We start from the raw sequence: 19050 nt of genomic DNA on the forward strand, positions 1-19050 counted from the left end.
TTTTTTGGTTGCAGCCATCATTGTTGTTTGGTGGGCCCGGGCTGGATTCGAACCCACCACCTTAGGTGTATGTGGCTGGCGCCTTAGCCACTTGAGCCACAGGCGCTGAGCCCAGCCTACTATAGTCTTAAGACCAATGGCTGCTGAAGTTACCTGCTATGGTTCTAAAACTGGTTTGCCACTGTCACTTGCCAATCAGAACTTGACAGCACCCCAAGACCTTACTAGTGTCAGTGAAATTTATTTCCAAACCGTATGTAGCATTTCTCTTACTGTTGATAGCAAACTCTCAACTTTCTCTTTATTCTTCCACCATACTGAAGACCACCTCACCTGGTCTGTTTGTGTGCCCCAAATTGCAATTCATGCTTCCCAAGTAAAACATTAGATTTAAAGGTTTGTCTCTATATTTTAAGTTAGTGTGAAGAGGTCAGGGTCCACTTCATTTTCCTGTGGATGTACAGTTGTTCCAACACCATTACCAAAAAGATCATCCTTCCTTCCACTGAATTGCTTTGGCATCTGTGTCAGAAATACACTCTATCAAATCAATTCTGATTGCCTGTACTGTCACCAATCTGTTTACCTGTACTCATGCCGTACTACAGTCCTAATTATTATAGTGTTGAAATAAGGTTTGTCAATTTCTACCAAAAAAAGCCAACCTTGTAGGATTTTTATTTGGATTGCATCACATAAATATCTTAGGGAGTCTCAGCGCAGGTAGCTCAGTGGTTGGGGCGCTGGCCACATATACTGGGGTTGGCAGGTTCAAACCTGGCCCGGGCCTATTAAATAATGACAACTACAACAACAAAAATAGTGGAGCGTTGTTGTGGGCTCGTGTAGTCCCAGCTACTTGGGAGGTTGAGGCAAGAGAATCACTTACGCCCAAGAGTTTGAGGTTGCTGTGAGCTATGATTCCACAGCACTCTACTGAGGGTGACATAGTGAGATTCTGTCTTAAAAAATAATAGTAATAAATAAATATTGTAGGGAGAATTGACATTGAAGCTTCTAATGTCTGCAGATGATGTATGTCAACAATTATGTATCTTTTAGTTTCTCTAAGCAGTGTTTTCTGCATAGATAAATTTCTTTTTTTTAATGTATTTTATTTTCAGTATTTTTTTTTTTTTTTTGAGACAGAGTCTCACTATATCGCCCTTGGTAGAGTGCAGAGGTATCACAGCTCACAGCAACCTCAAACTCCTGGGCTCAAGCGATTCTCTTGCTTCACCCTTCCAAGCAGCTGGGACTACAGGTGCCCACCACAATGCCCATCTACTTTTGGGGTGCAATTGTCATGGTTGTTTAGCAGGCCCGGGCTAAGCTCCAACCCGCCAGCTTCAGGGTATGTGGCCGGCACCCTACTCACTGAGCTATGGGTGCTGAACCTGCATAGATAATTTTTGTTGAATTTATTCCTATAGGTTAGGTGCAGTGGCTCACACTTGTAATCCTAGTACTCTGGGAGGCCAAGGTGGGTGGATTACTTGAGCTCAGTAGTTTGAGACTTAGCTTGAGCAAGAGGATCACTTGAACCCAAGAGTTGGAGGTTGCTGTGAGATATGCTGATCATAGCACTCTACCCAGGATAACAGCTTGAGATTGTCTCAAAAAAAAAAAAAAAAAAACAACTTATTCCTAGGCATTTGGTATTTTTTTGATACTTTTATAAATGGTATTTGAAATTTTGTTTTCCAGTTGTTTGTGGCTAAAATATAGAAAGTGCAATGGTTTTTGCACATTGACACTGTGTCCCAAAGTGTGGGCAAATCCTGGTTCTGGTAGTTGGCAGATGCCTTGGTATTTTCTACATAACCACTTCACCTGCAGATAGACTCCCTGTTCCTTCCTCCTCCGTGCTCTTCCTGGTTTGTGCTCTCATGCCTCACTGCAATTTCCAGGGCCTCCTGTGGAAAGTGGGCAGGGATCCACAGACACCTTGTCAGATGGAGGACCTTCTCTGCTGTCCTAATTTGCTAAGAGTTATCTTTCACGTTTTGTTTTTAATCATGAATGACAATGAATTTTTGGAGTGTTTTCCCTGCATTTGTTGAGATGGTCCTTTGGGGTCTTCCTCTATTCCCTTAGCGCGGTAAGTGGCGCTGAGCTGCGGATGTGGAGTCAACCCTTCATCCCTTCTTAATCTTTGCAGTCTCTGCGGTATGTGAGCCAATGTCTGTATTTTTACCTCTAATACTTATTATTTGTGCCTTTCTCCCCATCTTGATCAGTCTTATAGGAGGCGGGGGTGGAGGACGTGATCTCGGGGGCTGGAGGCACGCCCGGGTGGGCAGTGGGGGTGATCTGGAGGACAGAGGGGCCGGGAAGCACGGCCCAGGTGGGCAGCGGGGGTGGTCTGCAGGACAGTGGGGCCTGGGGTCGCGGCCCGAGTGGGCAGCTGGGCCGAGGGGGCGGTCCGCAGTGCGCTAGACCAAGGGCGCGGGCGGAGCCAGGGCGCGGTCTCAGGGCCCCTCTCTTCGCAGGGCTGCCGAGGCCCCGCCGAGCGCCGTGCCTGGTGTGCCACAGCTCGCTGCCACTGGTCGGGCCCTGCAAGCGCTGCCGCTCCTTCTGCGTTGCGGTCCTGCACGGCGCCTCCTTCGTGCCACTTGGCAGCGGACAGGGCAGCAGCCCGTGGACCCCCTGACGTGAGGACCCGCGTGGGACAAGGACGAGGACCCGGACGAGGCGTGCCTAGGCCCCTGCGGCCTTCGGGCCTGGCTTGTTTGGAGACCTGCACATAGATGAGGGACCTTGTATACAGAGCTATTTTAGAGAAATTGTGCAATCTTCACCATGGTATTTCTTACCGAGCCCCGCCCTCTCTTGGTGCCTGCATGCCATGTACCCCAGCCCAACCCCATGCCCCGCATTCCCCCAACCCCTGCCCTGGCCACAGGACGGGAGAGGATGAGACCTGGTGTGTAGGACGGTCCCTCCCCAGGGTAAGGTGCCCCTCTGTGTCACTCATCATTTATTCACTCATTTATTCAACAAAAGTCTCACTGTGCTGCTCCAGTTCTCTGCACCCATGTGGTTCCTTCCAACCTGGTGCTGTGTGGTGGGAGTGAGTGGGTGTCCACCCCAGGTTGTGCCCTTTGGATTCGATTGAAGTCGGACTTCTGGGCCCCTTGGTGGTCAGTAGGCCATGTGGGAGACCCAAGCGTGGAGAGATACCTGAAGACCTCCTTGTGCTCAGGCTGGGGTGCTCCCAGTTGCTGGAGCCTGCACAGGACAAGGAGAGCTGCCAAGGAGTCCCCAGGGCCAGGGCCAGGTCTTTGTGGACATTGAGAGGGTTCAAATCCTCCAGCCCTCAAAGACAGCTAGGATCCCCCTTGGCCTCAGACTAGACAGGGTGGCAAGGGGCAGGAGTGAGGGGCCCAGCTCCACCATCTTTCCCTGGGCCGGAGACCAGCACCAGCCCCTCTCCCCTGGGTGGTTCCTGTGGCCACTTCATTGTGGTACTGGCATAGCACATTTGAGGTGACAGGTATGTCACCTGGTAGGTGGGCCTGATTTGGAAAGGCCACAAAGAGGGGCTCAGAGTGTGAGTGGGCCCACTGGGCATCTGTTCTCACCACTCCTGTGGGCCATGCCCATGAAAATCATTTTGGAGATCTCTGCCACAGACACAGCACTCCCCATTTGCCATTTGTCAATAGGAAGGTACTTTTGCGGCACTTGCCAGAGGCCTCAAGTTCAGGCTGGTGGAGTGAGGTGGAGGTGCCTATCTCAGGGCCTGGGCCAGCCTGGGACCATGGGAGGGCCAGAGCCTGCCTTCCTGGGCCACCCTCAGGCATCCCAGCCTGCTGTACTGTTTGGTGTAGAGGCTGGCATTGGGTGCTTGGTCTCCAGGGCCCTGGGGCCATAAGTACACTACTCACTGACAGGGTAGGGTACACAGGGCCCAGTAGTGACCACAGGCATCCCAGCCCCAAAGCACTCTAGACCAGGTGGGGCAGGCTGGAGGTGCTGGCCCAGGTGGGAGGGAGGCTGGGCAGCTGCTCCTGCATCTAGGTGGGGTGGAGTATGGGTCCACAGTCATGGGCAAGCAGTGAGTTCCTGCTTTGTTTCATGCCCTGGGGCTGATGCCTCATCCACATGCTTCCGAGGCCTATGTCCTCCCCCACCTAGGAGTAATGCTGCCCTGAACACTTGGGATGCACTGTGGGGGTTCCCTGCCCAGGCCCAGCACACCCCGTGGGCCCTTGCTCTCCAGCCAGACATCCCATTTCCTGCCCCCTGGCATGGAAGTGGGCAGGTGCAGGGAGCCCGTGCACTGCTCAGCTGCAGCGGGGTGAGGACTGGACATGAGACTCCGGGCCTGTCCTGGAGGGGAGGATCTGAGGCACCCCCCAAGCACAACCTGGCTCTTTCCTGCTGCCCTGCATGAAGCTGGCAGAGGCAGGAGGCAAACAGTGCTGCATGAGAAGCTTCAGGTAAGAAAAGGAGCACGGAACGATTCCCTGAGCAGCAGTTAGGCCCACGTTAACCCATGGGCACTGCAGGACTGGGAAGGGAGCCCTGAGGACTTGAGGTGGAGCCTCAAGTCCCAGGAAGGAGCTGTCCCTCAGGGGTTGGGGTGAAGCCATCAGGTGCAGGTGCCCACCACATTTCCTCTCCTCTCTGTGAGCCCAGTCAGGCTCAACAGGGCAATTGGCTACTGTCTCCCGTTGTCAGGACACATACCTGAGAGATGGGGGCGTACACAAGTGGCTCCTTACCCCACAGGCCCAGAGCCAGCCCTGTCCTACCAGCCAGCCCCACAGGGAGCCCTCTTACCTGGGATCATTATGGCCTCAAGGGCTCAGGACACTTCTCATAGCAGCCTAGAACTCCATGGGGTCTGGCTGGAGTCTTCAAGCCCTGGCGAGTGGGCACGTCTGGGGGCTGCCCTCTGCCGGTTCACTTAGGCCATGTCTCACAGGAGGCGGAGTGTACCTTGCTGTGGAGCTGAAGCCACTCCTCAGCTCTCTCTTGTCTATCTCTGGGGCTGAAGCTGCAGTCAGTCTGGATACTCCTCTCTCCTCTGCTCCACAGCCAGATGCCAGCCGGGCCAGCACTTGCCTTTCTCTGCCTGGTCTGGGGCACTTACCGAGGCCTGGCCATCCCCCGCATCTCGGAATGTGGCCTCTCCTGTTCTCAGGTGAGGCCCTGGTTTCTCCACAGCTGGGCACCAGCTGGACACTCCACACAGATGGAGGATGGGGTGGGGGGCATTGCTGAGGCAGGGGTGGCCATAGGAGGCTGCAAGTAAAAGTCCCTTGGGGCAGGATGAGCTGGCTCCCAACTCTCCTGTGGGCTGTCCACCTCAGACGTCTCTCTAGAAGAGCAGCCTGCAAGCCCTTCTGGGTGTCTGTGGAAGCGTATTGCACCTGCAGGGTACTGGGCTCCATGTTGGCATTTGGGCTTGAGTGGACACTGCTGAGGGAATGCTGGCAAGAAGCCATCCTTAGTCTGGAGGGAGCCGCAGGGGAGGACACAAGGCTGTGAATGGCACCCGGGACTTGCTTCAGGGTGGGTGACTCAGCCTTATGAGAGAAGCCCTTCAGCACCTGCTGCAAGACTGTACCTGGCACATCCCAGGAGCCCCCAGGGCCCAAGCCTGGCCCAGGCACAGTGGGGACACAGGCATGGAAAGAACACAGAAGGTGTCACAGGGCTGGGGGCTGCTTACTGAGCACCTGCTGTGTGCACTGTTCCAGTGTGGGGGATAGCAAGGAGTAAGATGTGCCTTGCAGAGGCAATGGCTTGGCCACCCTGGGGATACTTAGGGGACACCCAGGCAGCTCCACAGGCCTGGGAAGAGTGTCTGGCAAAGGACTGAGTGAGTGGATGGAATAGTCAGGTTCAGGGCAGGGTGCAGGGCTAGGGGGCAAGAGTGAGGGTCAAGGAAGGGGGAGACTAGAAGAGGCTCCCTTTAAATGGTAGGGGGAACCAGTGGAAGTGGAGCAGATGGCAGGTTCAGGTGGGCAGGGTGGTGGCCTGGGCCCACCCTGCAGTGGACATGAGAGAATGGGAGGGGCAGAACTGAGGATCCTGGGTGGCAGAGACTGAAGGTAAGACCTCAGAGTGTCATGCCCTTCTACCCTGATGGAGATGTTTCATGAGTTGGGGAACCTGGAGGCGGGTTTGGAGAGAAGCTTCAGAAGAAGATGTGTGCCCGCAGCATATGTGACAGGGTCTGCGCCTACAGGAGGACCAAGGGGCTAGAGGCTGAGCCCTCAACTCTCAGAGAAAAGAGAGTGAGGGCAGGAGAGGGATCCAAGATGAAGGGGAAAGGGAGCCTGGAGGAAGTTACTGGAAAGGGCCCCCAGGGCTGCCCCTGCCAAGGATGGAGGGCTGCCTCTGGTCCTGCCCAGGACACTGGAGTGGGGAGGGCAAAGGAGGGGGGAGAGGCGGGGCTGCGCTGAGGGGGTCAGGGCGAGTGGGAGGGGTGGAGCCTGGGAGGAGGTGGTCGTTCGGCAAAGGGGTGGGGCAAGCCGATGGAGGTAGCCCTGAGCCAGGAACCTACCTCGGGACGTGCTGACCTACCTGGCGCACGAGCAGGAGGGCAGGCGTGGGTGGGGCAGCGGGCAACATGGATCCCCCTGTGGGGCGGTCGTGGGTGGCAGGTGGCGCCGCCCGGGGCGTGGGGTCGGGGCTCTGGTTGATGCTGCCCCATTCCCTGGCCAGCGCCTTGGGTGCCCCACCCCGACAGACTCTACCCTTGCGCCCCGCCGCTGGGAAGCCCCAAGAAGCCCAACAGAAATCCCCGCCGGTGGGGAGGGGCAGCCGCTCCTCTGTCCCCACCTGCCCAAAGGTACTCTCTGGCCTGGGGCCTTTGCGAGTCCCTCTTCCGGCGTCCCCGGGGGGAGTACCAGGGGCAGAAGAGACCCAGGGCACTGAAGGACCCCATGGAGGCCTCTCCTGCACCCCAGACCCACGGGGCCACAGCACCACCTGTGTGGGCTTCAGTGCTGAGTGCCCAGCTCTAGGTGCCCAGTGGGCTGGACAGTGTCCGCCCTTCACATACCCAGCCCACCCTTCTGTCTTCCACTTGCCCTCCAGGGGCTCGCTCTTTCCCCTAAGCTGGTGGGTGTCCAGCAGGCAGAGGGTTCCACAGGTTGTGCTGGGCATCTGGGGCTGATGGGAGGGAGTGAGGGTGGCCAGGGAATCACACCACTGCCCCCTTCTGTTACCCAGGCCAAGCCCCGTCCTCTGTGGGCCAGGTAGGGTCTCCTCCCATTGGGCAGGTGGGGTTGGGGGCTGCTCAGACCTGCCCACTTCCCACCCTGGCCTCTAATCAGACCAGATGGACAGAGGACCTAAGATGGGCTCAGCCTCTTCTGCTGGTCAGAACTCCTGGGCCACATCAGGTCAGTGATGGCCTGCTCCTCAGTGGGGGCTGAGCACAGGGCTGCAAGGACCAGGAGGCCTGATCCAGTCTGTGCTCCTATGACTCTGAGAAGGGGTACATGTCAGCAATCTCTGGGGAGGTGTTAGGGTGCTTAGAAAGTCCCATGGGTCAGGACAGGAAGACTACATGCAGCATGGGGCCAGGACTGGATCCAGCAAAGAAGACAGACGTTGGTGGGAACAGCATGAGTCCACATGGAAGTTTCAGCCTAAGATATTAACATTAGGGAAGACAGGGTAAACTCTCTATAAATCTAAAATTATTCCAAAATTAAAAGTTTATTTAGAAAGAGGAGTAGAGGAAGGACTGAGACTCAAGGGATAGAGATGGACCTGTCCGCTATTTCCTCATGTCTCTACGTGGCTGATCAGAGGTCCAGGATCCCCATCTGCCATCTCCCCCTTAACAGCCTGAGCTGCCTGTGTCCAGAGCAGGTCAGTTCTCTCCCAGGAATGGGGCGACTGATGTTGCCACATGGAATCTGTGCTGACACCAGGAGGTCAGTGCCCAGAGCTGTGACCACACGGGGAGGCCTAGATTCCTATGGCCCACCAGGGACCCTCCTTGGCTCCAAGAGTGCTCAGCTAGGTAGCCACAGCCCCACCTAGTCACGCTGGGTCCCTGTATCCTGCACCCTCAGTTGCCCAGGAGCAGCCACTCCCCATAGACCCTTCTGCCCAGTTGGAGCCTGGTCACAAATCCAAGTCCCTCCATCCTCATGCCTGGTCCCCCTCTTTGGACATTACCTCAGGCAGGCAAGAGTTGAAGTGGGAATAAGAATAAACTGAGGGACAGGTGAGGTGCTCATGCCTTTAATCCAGGCACTTTGGTAGACTGAGGTGGGAGGATCGCTTGGGCTAGGAGTTTGAGGCTGCAGTGAGCATGATAATGTCACTGTACTCTAGTCTGGGTGATAGAGACACTGTCAGGAAAGAAAGAAAGAAAGAGAGAAAGAAAGAAAGGAGAAAGAAAAGAAAGGAAGGAAGGAAAGAAAGGAAAGGAAGAAAAGAAAAAGAAAAGAAAAAACCAAGAGCTGTTTGGAACTAGGCAGGCTTCGCACAGGCTCGGTCAAGATCTGCTGAGTGAGTGAACAAGAGTGTGGGGTCAGCCTGAGGTGGGGCCCCAGGGTCATTCACTGACTGCCAGCCATATGCTGGCCCTGTTGGGTTCTTCCAGGCCACCCCCCACCCCATGCTGAGCAGGAGCCAGGGGCTGAAGGCAACTGGGGAGTGGGGGCAGGGCTGGCACAGAATGGGGGTGCAACCCATGGCTGGGTAGAGATGGGAGAAGAGGTCATCCCACTGAGCTCACCCCTCCCTATTCTCTCTCCAGGGCGTTGCCTGCAGGAGCCACATGAACCGTGAGTACATTCAGCCTCTTGGGGTAGGGGTTGGCTCAGGTTCTGGACACTCAAGTGCTGCCCTCCAAGTCTTGGGCCCACGCAGCTCTGAGGCCTACCCAGCCTCCAGTTCACTTTGTCCATTGGGAAGGCAGGTGTGCCCTGAGCCACCCTGGGCAGCCAGGGTCCCCTCCTAAGCAGGGTGAGCCATGGGTCTATTGGCAGTTCCCAAATCTCCTCACAGAGCCCAGGCAGCACTGTCCAGGCCTGGCACAAGGACAAGGGCACCCTGGCTCCTGGCTGGGAGAGGGCTTGTGGGAGTTTGGAGTTCTGTTTGTTGGACAGTGCAGTGCTTTCCAGAGTGGCTGCACCACCTTATGTGACCCAGCAGTGGTGGAAATCCCCGTTTCCTCTTAAGAAACTTTTCCCCCTAATGTAAATGATACCCCAGTGGACTTTTTAAAATCATGTTATTGTCTTTGTAAACATTGTATAAATTTATGCTGAGACCATAATGAGAAAGTTAAAGCATACTCCAAAGCCCCCGTGTAGAATCTCTTACACAGCTCTCACAATTTTTAAGGAATGTTTTTTATCTGTATGTTTTTTCTGCAGAATAATCAGTTGTTTTCACCTGGTCTACCATAGTGCCGGAAACATAACTCCCAGCTTATTTTTAAACACAGTTTGTTTCCAGCCCCCTCCTCTGTCGGTGCTGATTCGGCTCACGGCCTCACGTCCCCAGTTCCCATGATTGCATTCCTCTCCGTAGCCCACTTCTTCCCTTGGAGTCTCTGTTTCTCCTTGAGACACGTTTGCTGGGCTTTCTTACAGTAAGACTCTGTGGGTGTCTATTGTGTGCCTTATTTTGAGTAAGGCAAAATATATTAATTTCTAAGCCTTCGTGATGAATTTTAGGATCATGGTTATTTCCACATACTTGTGCCCCAGAGAATTCTTGTGTTTCTGCCTCACTTGACCTGCACATTCTCCTCTCTCCCTCGACTTTCTGCATACCCTCCTCCCCATTTTGTTAGCTTAATTTGGGACAAGAGCCTATTCTTGTTTTTATACAATTTATTTTATGATAAGCCACTTTTCCTTCTGGCCCTTTTCACTAGCTCTGTGTATCTTGTCAGTTCCATGCTCGTCATGAAGCCTGCTGCTCTGTAGCCTTGCCTTTTTTTATATTCTCTTTTTGACCCTTTTCTTGGTTGCCTAGAATTGGACTAGGTCTTTGTCTTTTTTTCCAGAAAAGGGCAAAAGATGCAGATTTCTTATCTCTTACATAAAGAGGGTAGTCTTTTTGTTGCCCTCACACATATGAGTGACAACTTAGATGAAGAAAGAATTCTAAAGCACAGTCACTCCTCTTCAGGTCACTGTACACCAAGCTCTGTGGCCGACCCTCCCAGGAGAGGAGATACAGGTTTGGAGACAAAGTCCCCCACTGCTGGCTTGGTGCCTGTGGTTCAAGCGGCTAAGGCGCCAGCCACATACACTAAGGTGGTGGGTTCCAATCCAGCCCAGGCCCACCAAAACAACAAAGATGGCTGCAACCAAAAAATAGCCGGGCGTTGTGGTGGGCACCTGTGGTCCCAGCTACTTGGGAGGCTGAGGCAGGAGACTCACTTGATCCCAGGAGTTGGAGATTGCTGTGAGCTGTGATGCCAAGCACTCTACCCAGGGGGACAGCTTGAGGATCTGTCTCAAAAAAAAAAAAAAAAAGTCCCCCCTGCCAATTACCTGGCTTTTTAATCCCTGACCCATTGGGCTTTGTTATATTTTAAATATTTCAATGTGCACTACTGACAAAGTGGATTTTTGTATATTGATCTTGCATCCTGTAACTTGGCTAAACTTATTTATTAGTTTTAGTACCTTTTTTGTAGATTCCATCAACATTTTTTTTTTTTTTTTTGGAGACAGAGTCTCACTCTGTCACCTGGGGTGGAGTGCCGTGGAGTCATCATGGCTCTAAGCACCCTCAAACTCTTGGGCTCAAGAGATCCTCTTGCTTTAGTTTTTCTGGTTTTAGTAGAGACGGGTCTCTGTCTGGCTCAGGCTGGTCTAGAACTCCTGAGTCTGCTAATCATTTTGTGATGCTGAGTCGGGTGAGGTGGACTATTAAGCAAAACTGATGGTCTTTAGACTTGACCCTCTCAGACCCCTTAGGAAGTTAATTTTGAGCAAAGACAAGGTCAGAGTTCATCTTCAACTTCTTCCTTTTAAAACAGAAAGCCTTTTATTTCTTTTTATTGCCTTATTACATGGACTAGGATCATTAGTACAATGTTGAAAAGAAGTAATAAGCATAGAGATCCTTGTCTTGTTCCCAATCCTTGAAAAATCTGTTCCTTTAGCTTTTTTTTTTTTCTAGAACAACTCAGCAAAATAAAATTCCGGTTTGTTGTTGGATGACATGTTTCACACATACATCAAACAGGCCAAAAAATAAATAAATAAACAGCAACTTCATCGACAAAAAAAAAAAAAAAAAAAAGAAAAGGAAAAAAAGAAACCTTTTATCTTTGGCCTTTTTAATCATCTCCTACAAACCAACTACTTATAGTACAGCTAAGTACATACACCAAAAAAGTTACTGGAATGTTCAGAATAAGATTGTTTTTTGTTGTTATTTTTGCTCTTTTTTTTTACAAGGTTTTTTTTCTCCTTTGAGACTAAAATGAACGTGGTCACACCACAAGTAAAGTCAGAGTCAAAAGTGGGACAGAGACTGCTCTGAAGGCTGCTTTGGTCATCCAAAATCATTAAAAATGGCTGACCCCTAACAATAAGTACAAAAATATACAATTAAATAAAAAATAAAAACAAATTTCCTTTTTAAAGTACTTTTAAGAAAAAAAGCAGGGCCTTGGAAATTTTGGTTCTTTTTTCCTCCCCTGTTGCAAATTCCTGTGGTTTGGGTTGGGTAGTGAAGAATACAGGTCACCTGCGGGTAGCCCTGCCTGCGGTGGGCGGGCCTCTCCACTGAAGGTGACCACCTTTAGATTCTGAGATAGGAAGTGGAGGGTGAATAGGTCACGGTGGCCTTTTTTTTGTTGTTTTTTAATTTAACTTTTCCTTTTTGGCTGTTTAGTCATCCTCCTCAGTCTTCTGCTTCTTGGTATCAACATCCTCATCATCTTCTGCCAGTTTGCCTGTGGTGGCCTCAGCTTTCTCATCACCTTCTTCCTCCTTCTCCTTCTCTTCCTCCCCACCTTCTTCTTCTTCATCTACCTCATTGTCAGCCTCCTGCTCCCCATTTTCCTCATTAGCCTTCCCAGTAGCAGGGGCGTCTTTTCCATTCTCTGCTTCGTCCACAGCTTCTTTCTTCTCCTGTAAGTCCCTGGTGGTGATCTTGGAGCTGGTGTCCACCACTGCGTCTGACCTGGTGGGGCACGTCGGTGATCCGATGCGGGGGATGGAAGAGAAAGTGAGAGTTCGGGGACTCTGGTGATAAAGCTGCCAGAGTCCGCAGCGGCGGAGGAGATTGCGAGGAGGAAGCCAGGCTGGGAACAATGCAAAGATGGCTTTTCAGAGCTGCCAGTCCATACCTTCAGTCTTAAATATCATGTTGGATGTAGTTTCCGTAGATGGCTTTGTCAAGTTGAGGAAGTTCCTTTCTATTTTTGGTGAGTTTTCATCAGGAATAGATGCTGGATTTTGTCAAAAAAAATTTTTGTGACCATGGAGATGATCTGAAGTATTCTTCTTAATTTGTTAACACAGTGAATTACCATGATTTGGTTTTCTTTTTCTTTTGAGACAGAGTTTAAGTGTGTTGCCCTCGGTAGAGTGCTATGCCATCACAGCTCACAGTAACCTCAAACTCATGAGCTTAAGAGATTCTCTTGCCTCAGCCTCTCAAGTAGCTGGGACTACAGGCACCTGCCATAATGCCCAGCTAGTTTTTCTATTTTGGGTAGAGATGAGGTCTCGCTCTTGTTCAGCCTGGTCTTGAACTCCTGAGCTCAAGTCATCCATGCACTTTGGCCTCCCAGAGTGCGGGGATTACAGGTATGAGACACCACGCCCTGCCCCTGAGGTACTTTTCTCTTATTGTAAGGTCTCTGTCAGGTTTTGGTATCAGAGAATGAATTCCAAAGTATTCTTTCATGTTTGATTTTCTGGAATAATCCGTAGAACTGGCATTATTTCTCCCTTAAATATTTGGTTTCACTGGTTTTCCCTGTTGTGTCTCTGTTTTCCATTTCATTGATTTCTGCACTGGTTTTTATCGTTTCTTTTCTTCTGCTTACTTTGGGTCCCATTTGTCCTTCTTATTCTAGTTCCTTAAGGTGGAAGCTGAGGTCACTGATTTAAGATTGTTGGGTTTTTTTCTATTTTGAGAGTTTAGGGTTACAATTTCCCCTAAGGCTCGGTACCTGTAACTCAGGGACTAGGGTGCCAGCCACATATGCCAGACCTAGCAGGTTGGAATCTATCCTGGGCTTGCTAAACAGCAATGACAACTACAACCAAAAAATAGCCAGGCATTATGGCAGGTGCCTGTAGTCCCAGCTACTTGGGAGGTTGAGGCAAGAGAATCTCTTAAGTCCAAGAGTTTGAGGTTGCTGTGAGCTGTGATGCCACAGCACTCTACCAAGGGCGATAAAGTGAGACTCTGTCTCAAAACAAAAAAATTTTTCCCCTAAATACTGCTTAGAAGAATCTCAAATTTTTTATATGTTGCCTGTTCACTTGTTCACTTTAATTCAGTTCAAGGTAGTTTATAATTTCTCTTTTGATTTGTTAGGCAAGACCATAGTGATGCTCAGCCTAAGATCAGTTATTCTCTCTCACTGAGGCAGGACTCTGCTGCTCTGTGATCATGAGGCTTGCAGGCCAGTGTGAATGCAGGGGGCACTCTCTCAATCCCTTTTGGTGGTATTTTCCTCACATACATGTGCTAATGTATATATTGAACCTTTGCAAAGTGAATAGTCTCCAGACTTCTCTCTTTCCCCCTCTCATGCTCTGTCCTGAAAACCCCAGGAGCTGCCAGGCTGGACCTGGGGTTCCCCCTGCTACTGCTTGCTGCACTCACGGGGACCACCTTGTATGTCTCCTGTTTCTCAGGAATCACTGTCTTTTGTTTCCTCCTGTCTACTGTCTGGAAACTATATATTTTGTCTCAGTCTCCCTGGGTGTTTTGGACAGGAGGATAAATCTGACCCCTGTGACTATCCTGGCCACAGTGGGGATCATCAGGAGTTATATTTTTTCCCCCATAAGCACATTCAGACTCTTAATCACCGTCATGCCTTTGAGCCTGTTTCTGACATCAGGTGCCCCGTCTTAAGTGCAGGCTCCCCTGAGTAACCTACTGCATGTGGTTCCCATGCCTTGGTGGCAGTCTTCCTTCTGTGGAAGGGCTGGGTTGTCAGGGCTCTGCAGCTTATGTGGCCCTCCACTCTGAGTCCCACTTGCAAGCCTAACTGACCAAAAGCAGCAGATATTGCTTAGCCCCCAGCGCCCAGAGTGGGACTCCACTCCAGCTTGCCTGTGTCAGGCCAGTCTGCCCCCCATGGCCTTTGCTCTGGCCCTGGTAGCCCATGCCCTGACCGAGGCCTCCAGGGCAAGTCCTGTCTATGAGGATGTAACCTCTTGTCTATGGACAGAGCCCTAGGCTGCAATGACCTCAGGGTCATGTATAAGTTGTCCTCCATAGGCCCATGTTGCTCATCTTTGAACAGTGGTGATGGGACTTGCCAGTGAGATGGAGGTGGGCTCCTTTGCCCATCTTGCTGGCCAGGTGAGGCAGCACCTTCCCCGGCTCAGATGCAGAATGGTGGGCAGCCTGCTCTCCCAACCTGGTCCCCATACCTGGGGTCCTACAGACACTTCCAGGGGTTTGGGGTGGGCCCCTAGGCCAGGGGGCTGGTTTCCCAATTGTGTTGGGGCCAGACAGTGAGGACCCCTCCCCAAACTGTGCAGCTCTGTCACTAGAGCACCCATAAGCCCTTCCCAGCATCGGAAGCCCTAAGTCCTTACCTTTCTCCATCCTAGGTGACGTTTTTAACAGCTTCTGCCGGCCGCCCCCCACATCTATGTCCAGATTACTCCTGGAGACCCTGACCCTCTCCACTGTGCTGAAGTGTACCCCCCATGATGGCTGTGCCCTACTCCTGCGTGTTCAAGCCTCCCTGACCCTGCATGGTGAGCGATGGCCTTGGGGGTGGCCAGACCAGACTGGACTGGTCTGTGTTGCAACACCAGGAGACCTGGTGGTAGGCGCTGGGCTCTTCAATCTCAGCCAACTCTTGGATGTGGGGGACATGCTGCTGACCATGCTTCACAGAGAGGAGGCTGAGGGCAGAGGGTTACACAGCTCTGATGTGCCTTCCGGGCCTCCCTCCCCAGAGCGCCTGCGTGGCCTAGAGGCCTGTTCCACAAGCCTCTACACCCAGGAGACACAGTGCCAGAGTGTGCGCGTCCCTAGGGTCTCCCGCCAGCTGCAGGCGAGGCAGCAGGTGAGGCCAGAGTCCAACCAAGACCCAGACCTGCTGGCCCATCCAGAGCTTTGCCACCCAAGTCCTGAGCACTGGGCACCCCTCCTCCTGCCCCCCAGGCCCTGGGCTTCAGCCATGAAGGCAGAACTGGCCAGGGCACTGGGCAGTGGCCTTTGGGTCCACCCAGCTCATACCTGCACTGTCCAGCTCCAGGTACACTTCAACTGCTTCCAGGTGAGCGTGGCCCAGCACCTCCACGTCACCCTGAGGACTATCCCCCACTTCTGCGGGGTCCAGCTTGATCAGCAGTACCTTGTGGAAGGTGGGGTTCCCACATCCAGCTTGGGCACAGCTGCTTTCTGGACCTTAGGGATGGACTGTCTTGAGGCAGACTCAAACATGATAGGGGTCAGGTGCCCACGCTAGACAGCTCCCAGCAAGAGCTTTTGGCTTAATGGAGACATGGGCAGAGGCCCCACTGGAGGGATAGCTCCCGGAAACATAGTGGCCAGGCCCAAACTGAGTGACCAGTGACCGTTGCCCCTGGCATTTGCAGACTGCAGAGAGGAGGACGTGGGGAGGAGTGTGCCTGACTGCTTTGGTGAGTCTCCCTCCTGCGTAGACCACAGCTCTCCCCTGGAATACCCCCAAGCTCCTCCTCCCCTTCTCCCCCGCTTCAACCACCCTTGGGGAATCCTGATGGGTCCTCAGGTAGGCGACTCTCAACCACCTGAACCAAGTAGTGGTCACCACGTCAGGGCTCTCAGGATAGATGGAGCCCTTGTTGGCAATGGCTGGTCCCTGTGTGTCCCCCACTTGCCCCCTCCTGCAGCAGGGAAGCTCCACTACTGGGTAGACCGCAGGCACAAGGCCATCCTGGCGCAGGTGCCTGCGACCTTCAGGAGGCTTGACTACTACGTGCGGCTCTGCCTCAGGTGGTTCACCTGTGAGGACGCCGGCGCACCTGTGCTGGTGAGCCCTGTGCCCCTGGCACCGGGACCCCACCACCACCTCCTTCAGCCCACCCCTCCCTTTGGCTCCCACCCCAACTCCTGTCCCTATAGCAGTCCCAGGTGCCCCATGCCTCCCAGCTCACCCCCACCTCCCCCTAGCCCTTGGCCCCTTGCCCCCTGTTCCCTCCAAAAGGCCCAGTCACCGCACTGCTGGCCCTGGTCCCCATCCCTCAGCCCCTTCTCTGTGACAGGTGACTGCCAACAGCTCCTCGAGGACAGTTTCTCTGCCTTACAGCCAGGTGCTGCCCTGCCTGTGCCTAGAGGTCAGTGAAGGTGTGGCCTTGATTAGGGGCATAAGGGGCTGGGCAGCCGAGCTGACTCTCGCCCTTCCAGCAGGGCTGGGCTGCTGCTCCTGATGCAGTGAGGGTCCAGGTCTGCCCTTTTGAAGACGGCAAGTGCCTTATGGTGCCCGATGGGATGAAGGAGAGAGTGGGGTGGGACAGCCTGACGCCTGGGGGGACGGGCTGGGGGCAGGTCAGCCTAAGTCTGCACTGCAGAGCTCGTCCCAGAGATGTGCCCCAAAGCCTGTGCACGGAAGTGGGTGTGCACTGTTTGTGTGCACACCTGCACTGTGCGCACACACAGGTGGTAGCTGGGCTCACATGAAAAAGTCAAGTCTGTGAAGAGGGGCTCCACAGAGGCGTAGGGATACCCTACTCTTGGCTCTGCTCAGGGACACATGTTCAGAGACTTGGGCCAGGGTTCAGAGACCCACAGAAGAGCTAACTGCTCCTGACCTCTGGCCCTAGGACCAGAGTGGGTGCTAGGCCCTGTGGACCCTCAGCAGCCAGGGGACGGCCCAACTGACCTGTGTTTGTGGGAAGGGTCCTTGCAGACACAGAAGTGCTATGGGATGCCATCCGCTACCACCCAGGAAGCCAGGCACTGAGTTGGGAGCCCGCCTGCCCTGTTAGCGGCCAAGTGAGCCTATGCTGGCGCCTGGGCCCCAGCGGCCCCTGCCAAGACCTGCAGTACTCCAGTCGCCCAGCACAGGGCATAGTGAGTGCCCCAGCAGGAGTGGGGGTTGGAGGTGGATGGCCACGGCCTTGACCTGAACTCTCCTCAGGTGCAGTACCCGCTGGTGGACACCCAGCCCCAGCTTTGCCTAAAGGTGAGCCGTCCAGTGCAGCTAGTCAGGTGCTCTGCCCACACTGGGAGAGGGGCAAGGAGGCAGGCAGGGGCTGGGGATCAGGGCAGGGGGAGGCTGGGGCCTTTCCCAGCCCTGGAGTCCAGCCTTCTAGATGTCCCTCTGACCCCTGTCTTAGTCTGACAGTGGGGAAAGACCAGGGAGGGAAGCCATGTAGGAGCCTTGAAGTCCACCCAGCTCATCCCAGCCCCGGTCCCCCATTCCCACACCTGCACCCCTTACTCCTCTTTGCAGTTCTCCACCAACCTGGGGTCCCGGGTGAGGTGCCCTTTCCAACAACGTGGCTTCCCAGGTGAGCTCTCCTGAAGGACAGAGGTGCCTGGCCTGGGGCAGGAGCGGTGGGTGCAGCAAATACTCACCTTTTGCTCTGCTCAGTGTTGGCCAGAATCACAGGACAACAGGGTCCTGGGCCAGTGAAGGCCCAGAGGGAGCAGGGAGGTGAAGTAGGTGGGTGTCAGGCCCACTGTGGGCAGGAAGGAAAGCAGGTAGGGTGCTAGGCCTGGTGAGGACCTCACTTCTCCACCCCTGCAGCCTGGAAGATGACCATTCAGCCAGTACCCAATCGGGGCCTCCTCCAGGCTGCCTTCTTCTCGTCCAGCCCTGCTCACTTCCAGGCACGCCTGTGTCTCCGAGGGAAGTCACAGCTTCTTGCCTGCCAACCAGCACTCCAGGCCAGACCCCTTCCTGCAGCCTCAGTGAGCTGGAGGACACCATCCTGGGCATGGGCAGGACCCTTCACTTCCCCGAAATGCTCAGTGTCATTGGGCCTGTCTGGAGTCTAGGTGGGGTCTAGCCCACCTGGCGGGCAAGGATGGAGGGCCAACCCTGCTTTTCAGGTTCAGTTGCAAAAGGTTTGGGGAAAAGAATATGGGGTGGCCTGGTCACCCAGCCCCCATTGCCTGTGACCTGCCTTCCTAGATCCAAGGTGACCCCAGGGCAGACTCTGCAGTCGCCTTCCTGGACATTCCCTGGGAAGAGGCCTGTGCCCCAGGCATCTGTATCCAGGTGGGTGGTGCTACCCTCCCCTCGATCCTCATACCCCACCCCCACAGGCCCACAGGGAAGCCCCTACTCCCCAGTCTCTCAGGCTTCTCATGCTGCCTGTGCCTGCAGGGCTGGAGGGCTGATGTACGTGTCTCCATCCCACAGCAGTTGTGTGACCTCCCATGCTGTGAGTGCTGGGCACCTAGGGCTATGGGGGAAGGAGGGCAGAGGGGCCACCCTGCCCCAGAGTCATTCCAGGCTTATATCCCCATGGGCCACACACCCGGGTCCCAGGTACCCCTCCCTGGCCACTTCCTCCCTGGGTGTCCACCTTCCCTGGCTAGGGCTCTGGTTATGCCCAGTTTTTTGGACTGTCCTTCCACTCACCCAGCCACTGAGCCCAGGCTTCTGGGACCCAGGGCTCACCAGGGGAGGACTCTTAACCAGTGGACGGAGCTAATCACGTGTGTCCTGGATGTGGCTCCCAGTTCAGGAGGGATTAGAGCTGGCACCCCACCTGCAAGCCCAAAAGCTCACCTGGCTTTGGGTGGAGGGTGGGTTGCAGGAGCTACAGAGGCAGGAGAGGTAGAAGGGGCAGATGTGGCCCTCATTCAGGCACCTGGGGCCAGGCCAGGATGCCAGGCCTGCCCAGCTCTGCTGAGCCACAGCAGTTGCAGGGCAGCCTGCAGCCTGCACCCTGCCACCTA

General features: G+C 53.9%; 3 protein-coding genes across 3 annotated transcripts in view; 2 read left to right on the forward strand and 1 right to left on the reverse strand.

Moving 5' to 3' along the window:
- Window positions 1–6983, forward strand: part of TTLL8 (tubulin tyrosine ligase like 8) — a 56727-nt gene extending 49744 nt beyond the window's left edge. The window contains 3 exon segments of the mRNA XM_012814107.2: window positions 2493–2654; window positions 2656–2805; window positions 6809–6983. Coding sequence (XP_012669561.2) covers window positions 2493–2654; window positions 2656–2805; window positions 6809–6983 — 487 coding nt within the window.
- A 4789-nt stretch (window positions 6984–11772) lies between these two features.
- LOC100965995 (prothymosin alpha-like) lies at window positions 11773–12320 on the reverse strand. Its single transcript, XM_012814108.2, has 2 exons — window positions 12302–12320; window positions 11773–12256 (listed from the first exon to the last, which is right to left on the reverse strand). Exons 1-2 carry the CDS (start codon window positions 12318–12320, stop codon window positions 11841–11843), a joined length of 435 nt encoding a protein of 144 aa, XP_012669562.1. The 3' UTR covers window positions 11773–11840.
- Window positions 12321–14797: 2477 nt separating this feature from the next.
- Window positions 14798–18058, forward strand: IL17REL (interleukin 17 receptor E like). Its single transcript, XM_012814109.1, has 10 exons — window positions 14798–14906; window positions 15111–15220; window positions 15407–15521; window positions 16032–16171; window positions 16404–16475; window positions 16549–16603; window positions 17048–17211; window positions 17279–17323; window positions 17594–17651; window positions 17958–18058. Exons 1-10 carry the CDS (start codon window positions 14798–14800, stop codon window positions 18056–18058), a joined length of 969 nt encoding a protein of 322 aa, XP_012669563.1.
- The last annotated feature ends 992 nt before the right edge of the window (window positions 18059–19050 follow it).

The sequence above is a fragment of the Otolemur garnettii genome, unplaced genomic scaffold (genome assembly GCF_000181295.1).
Source record: "Otolemur garnettii isolate 467f Iridium unplaced genomic scaffold, OtoGar3 scaffold00007, whole genome shotgun sequence".
In the NCBI taxonomy this organism is placed as follows: Eukaryota; Metazoa; Chordata; class Mammalia; order Primates; family Galagidae; genus Otolemur; species Otolemur garnettii.

Coding starts and splice junctions, on each gene's coding strand:
- IL17REL (XM_012814109.1), top strand. CDS start 14,798: ATGTCCAGATTACTCCTGGAGACCCTGACCCTCTCCACTGTGCTGAAG. Junction 15,221..15,406: donor AGCTGCAGGCGAGGCAGCAG/GTGAGGCCAGAG, acceptor TGCACTGTCCAG/CTCCAGGTACACTTCAACTG. Junction 16,172..16,403: donor ACGCCGGCGCACCTGTGCTG/GTGAGCCCTGTG, acceptor TCTCTGTGACAG/GTGACTGCCAACAGCTCCTC.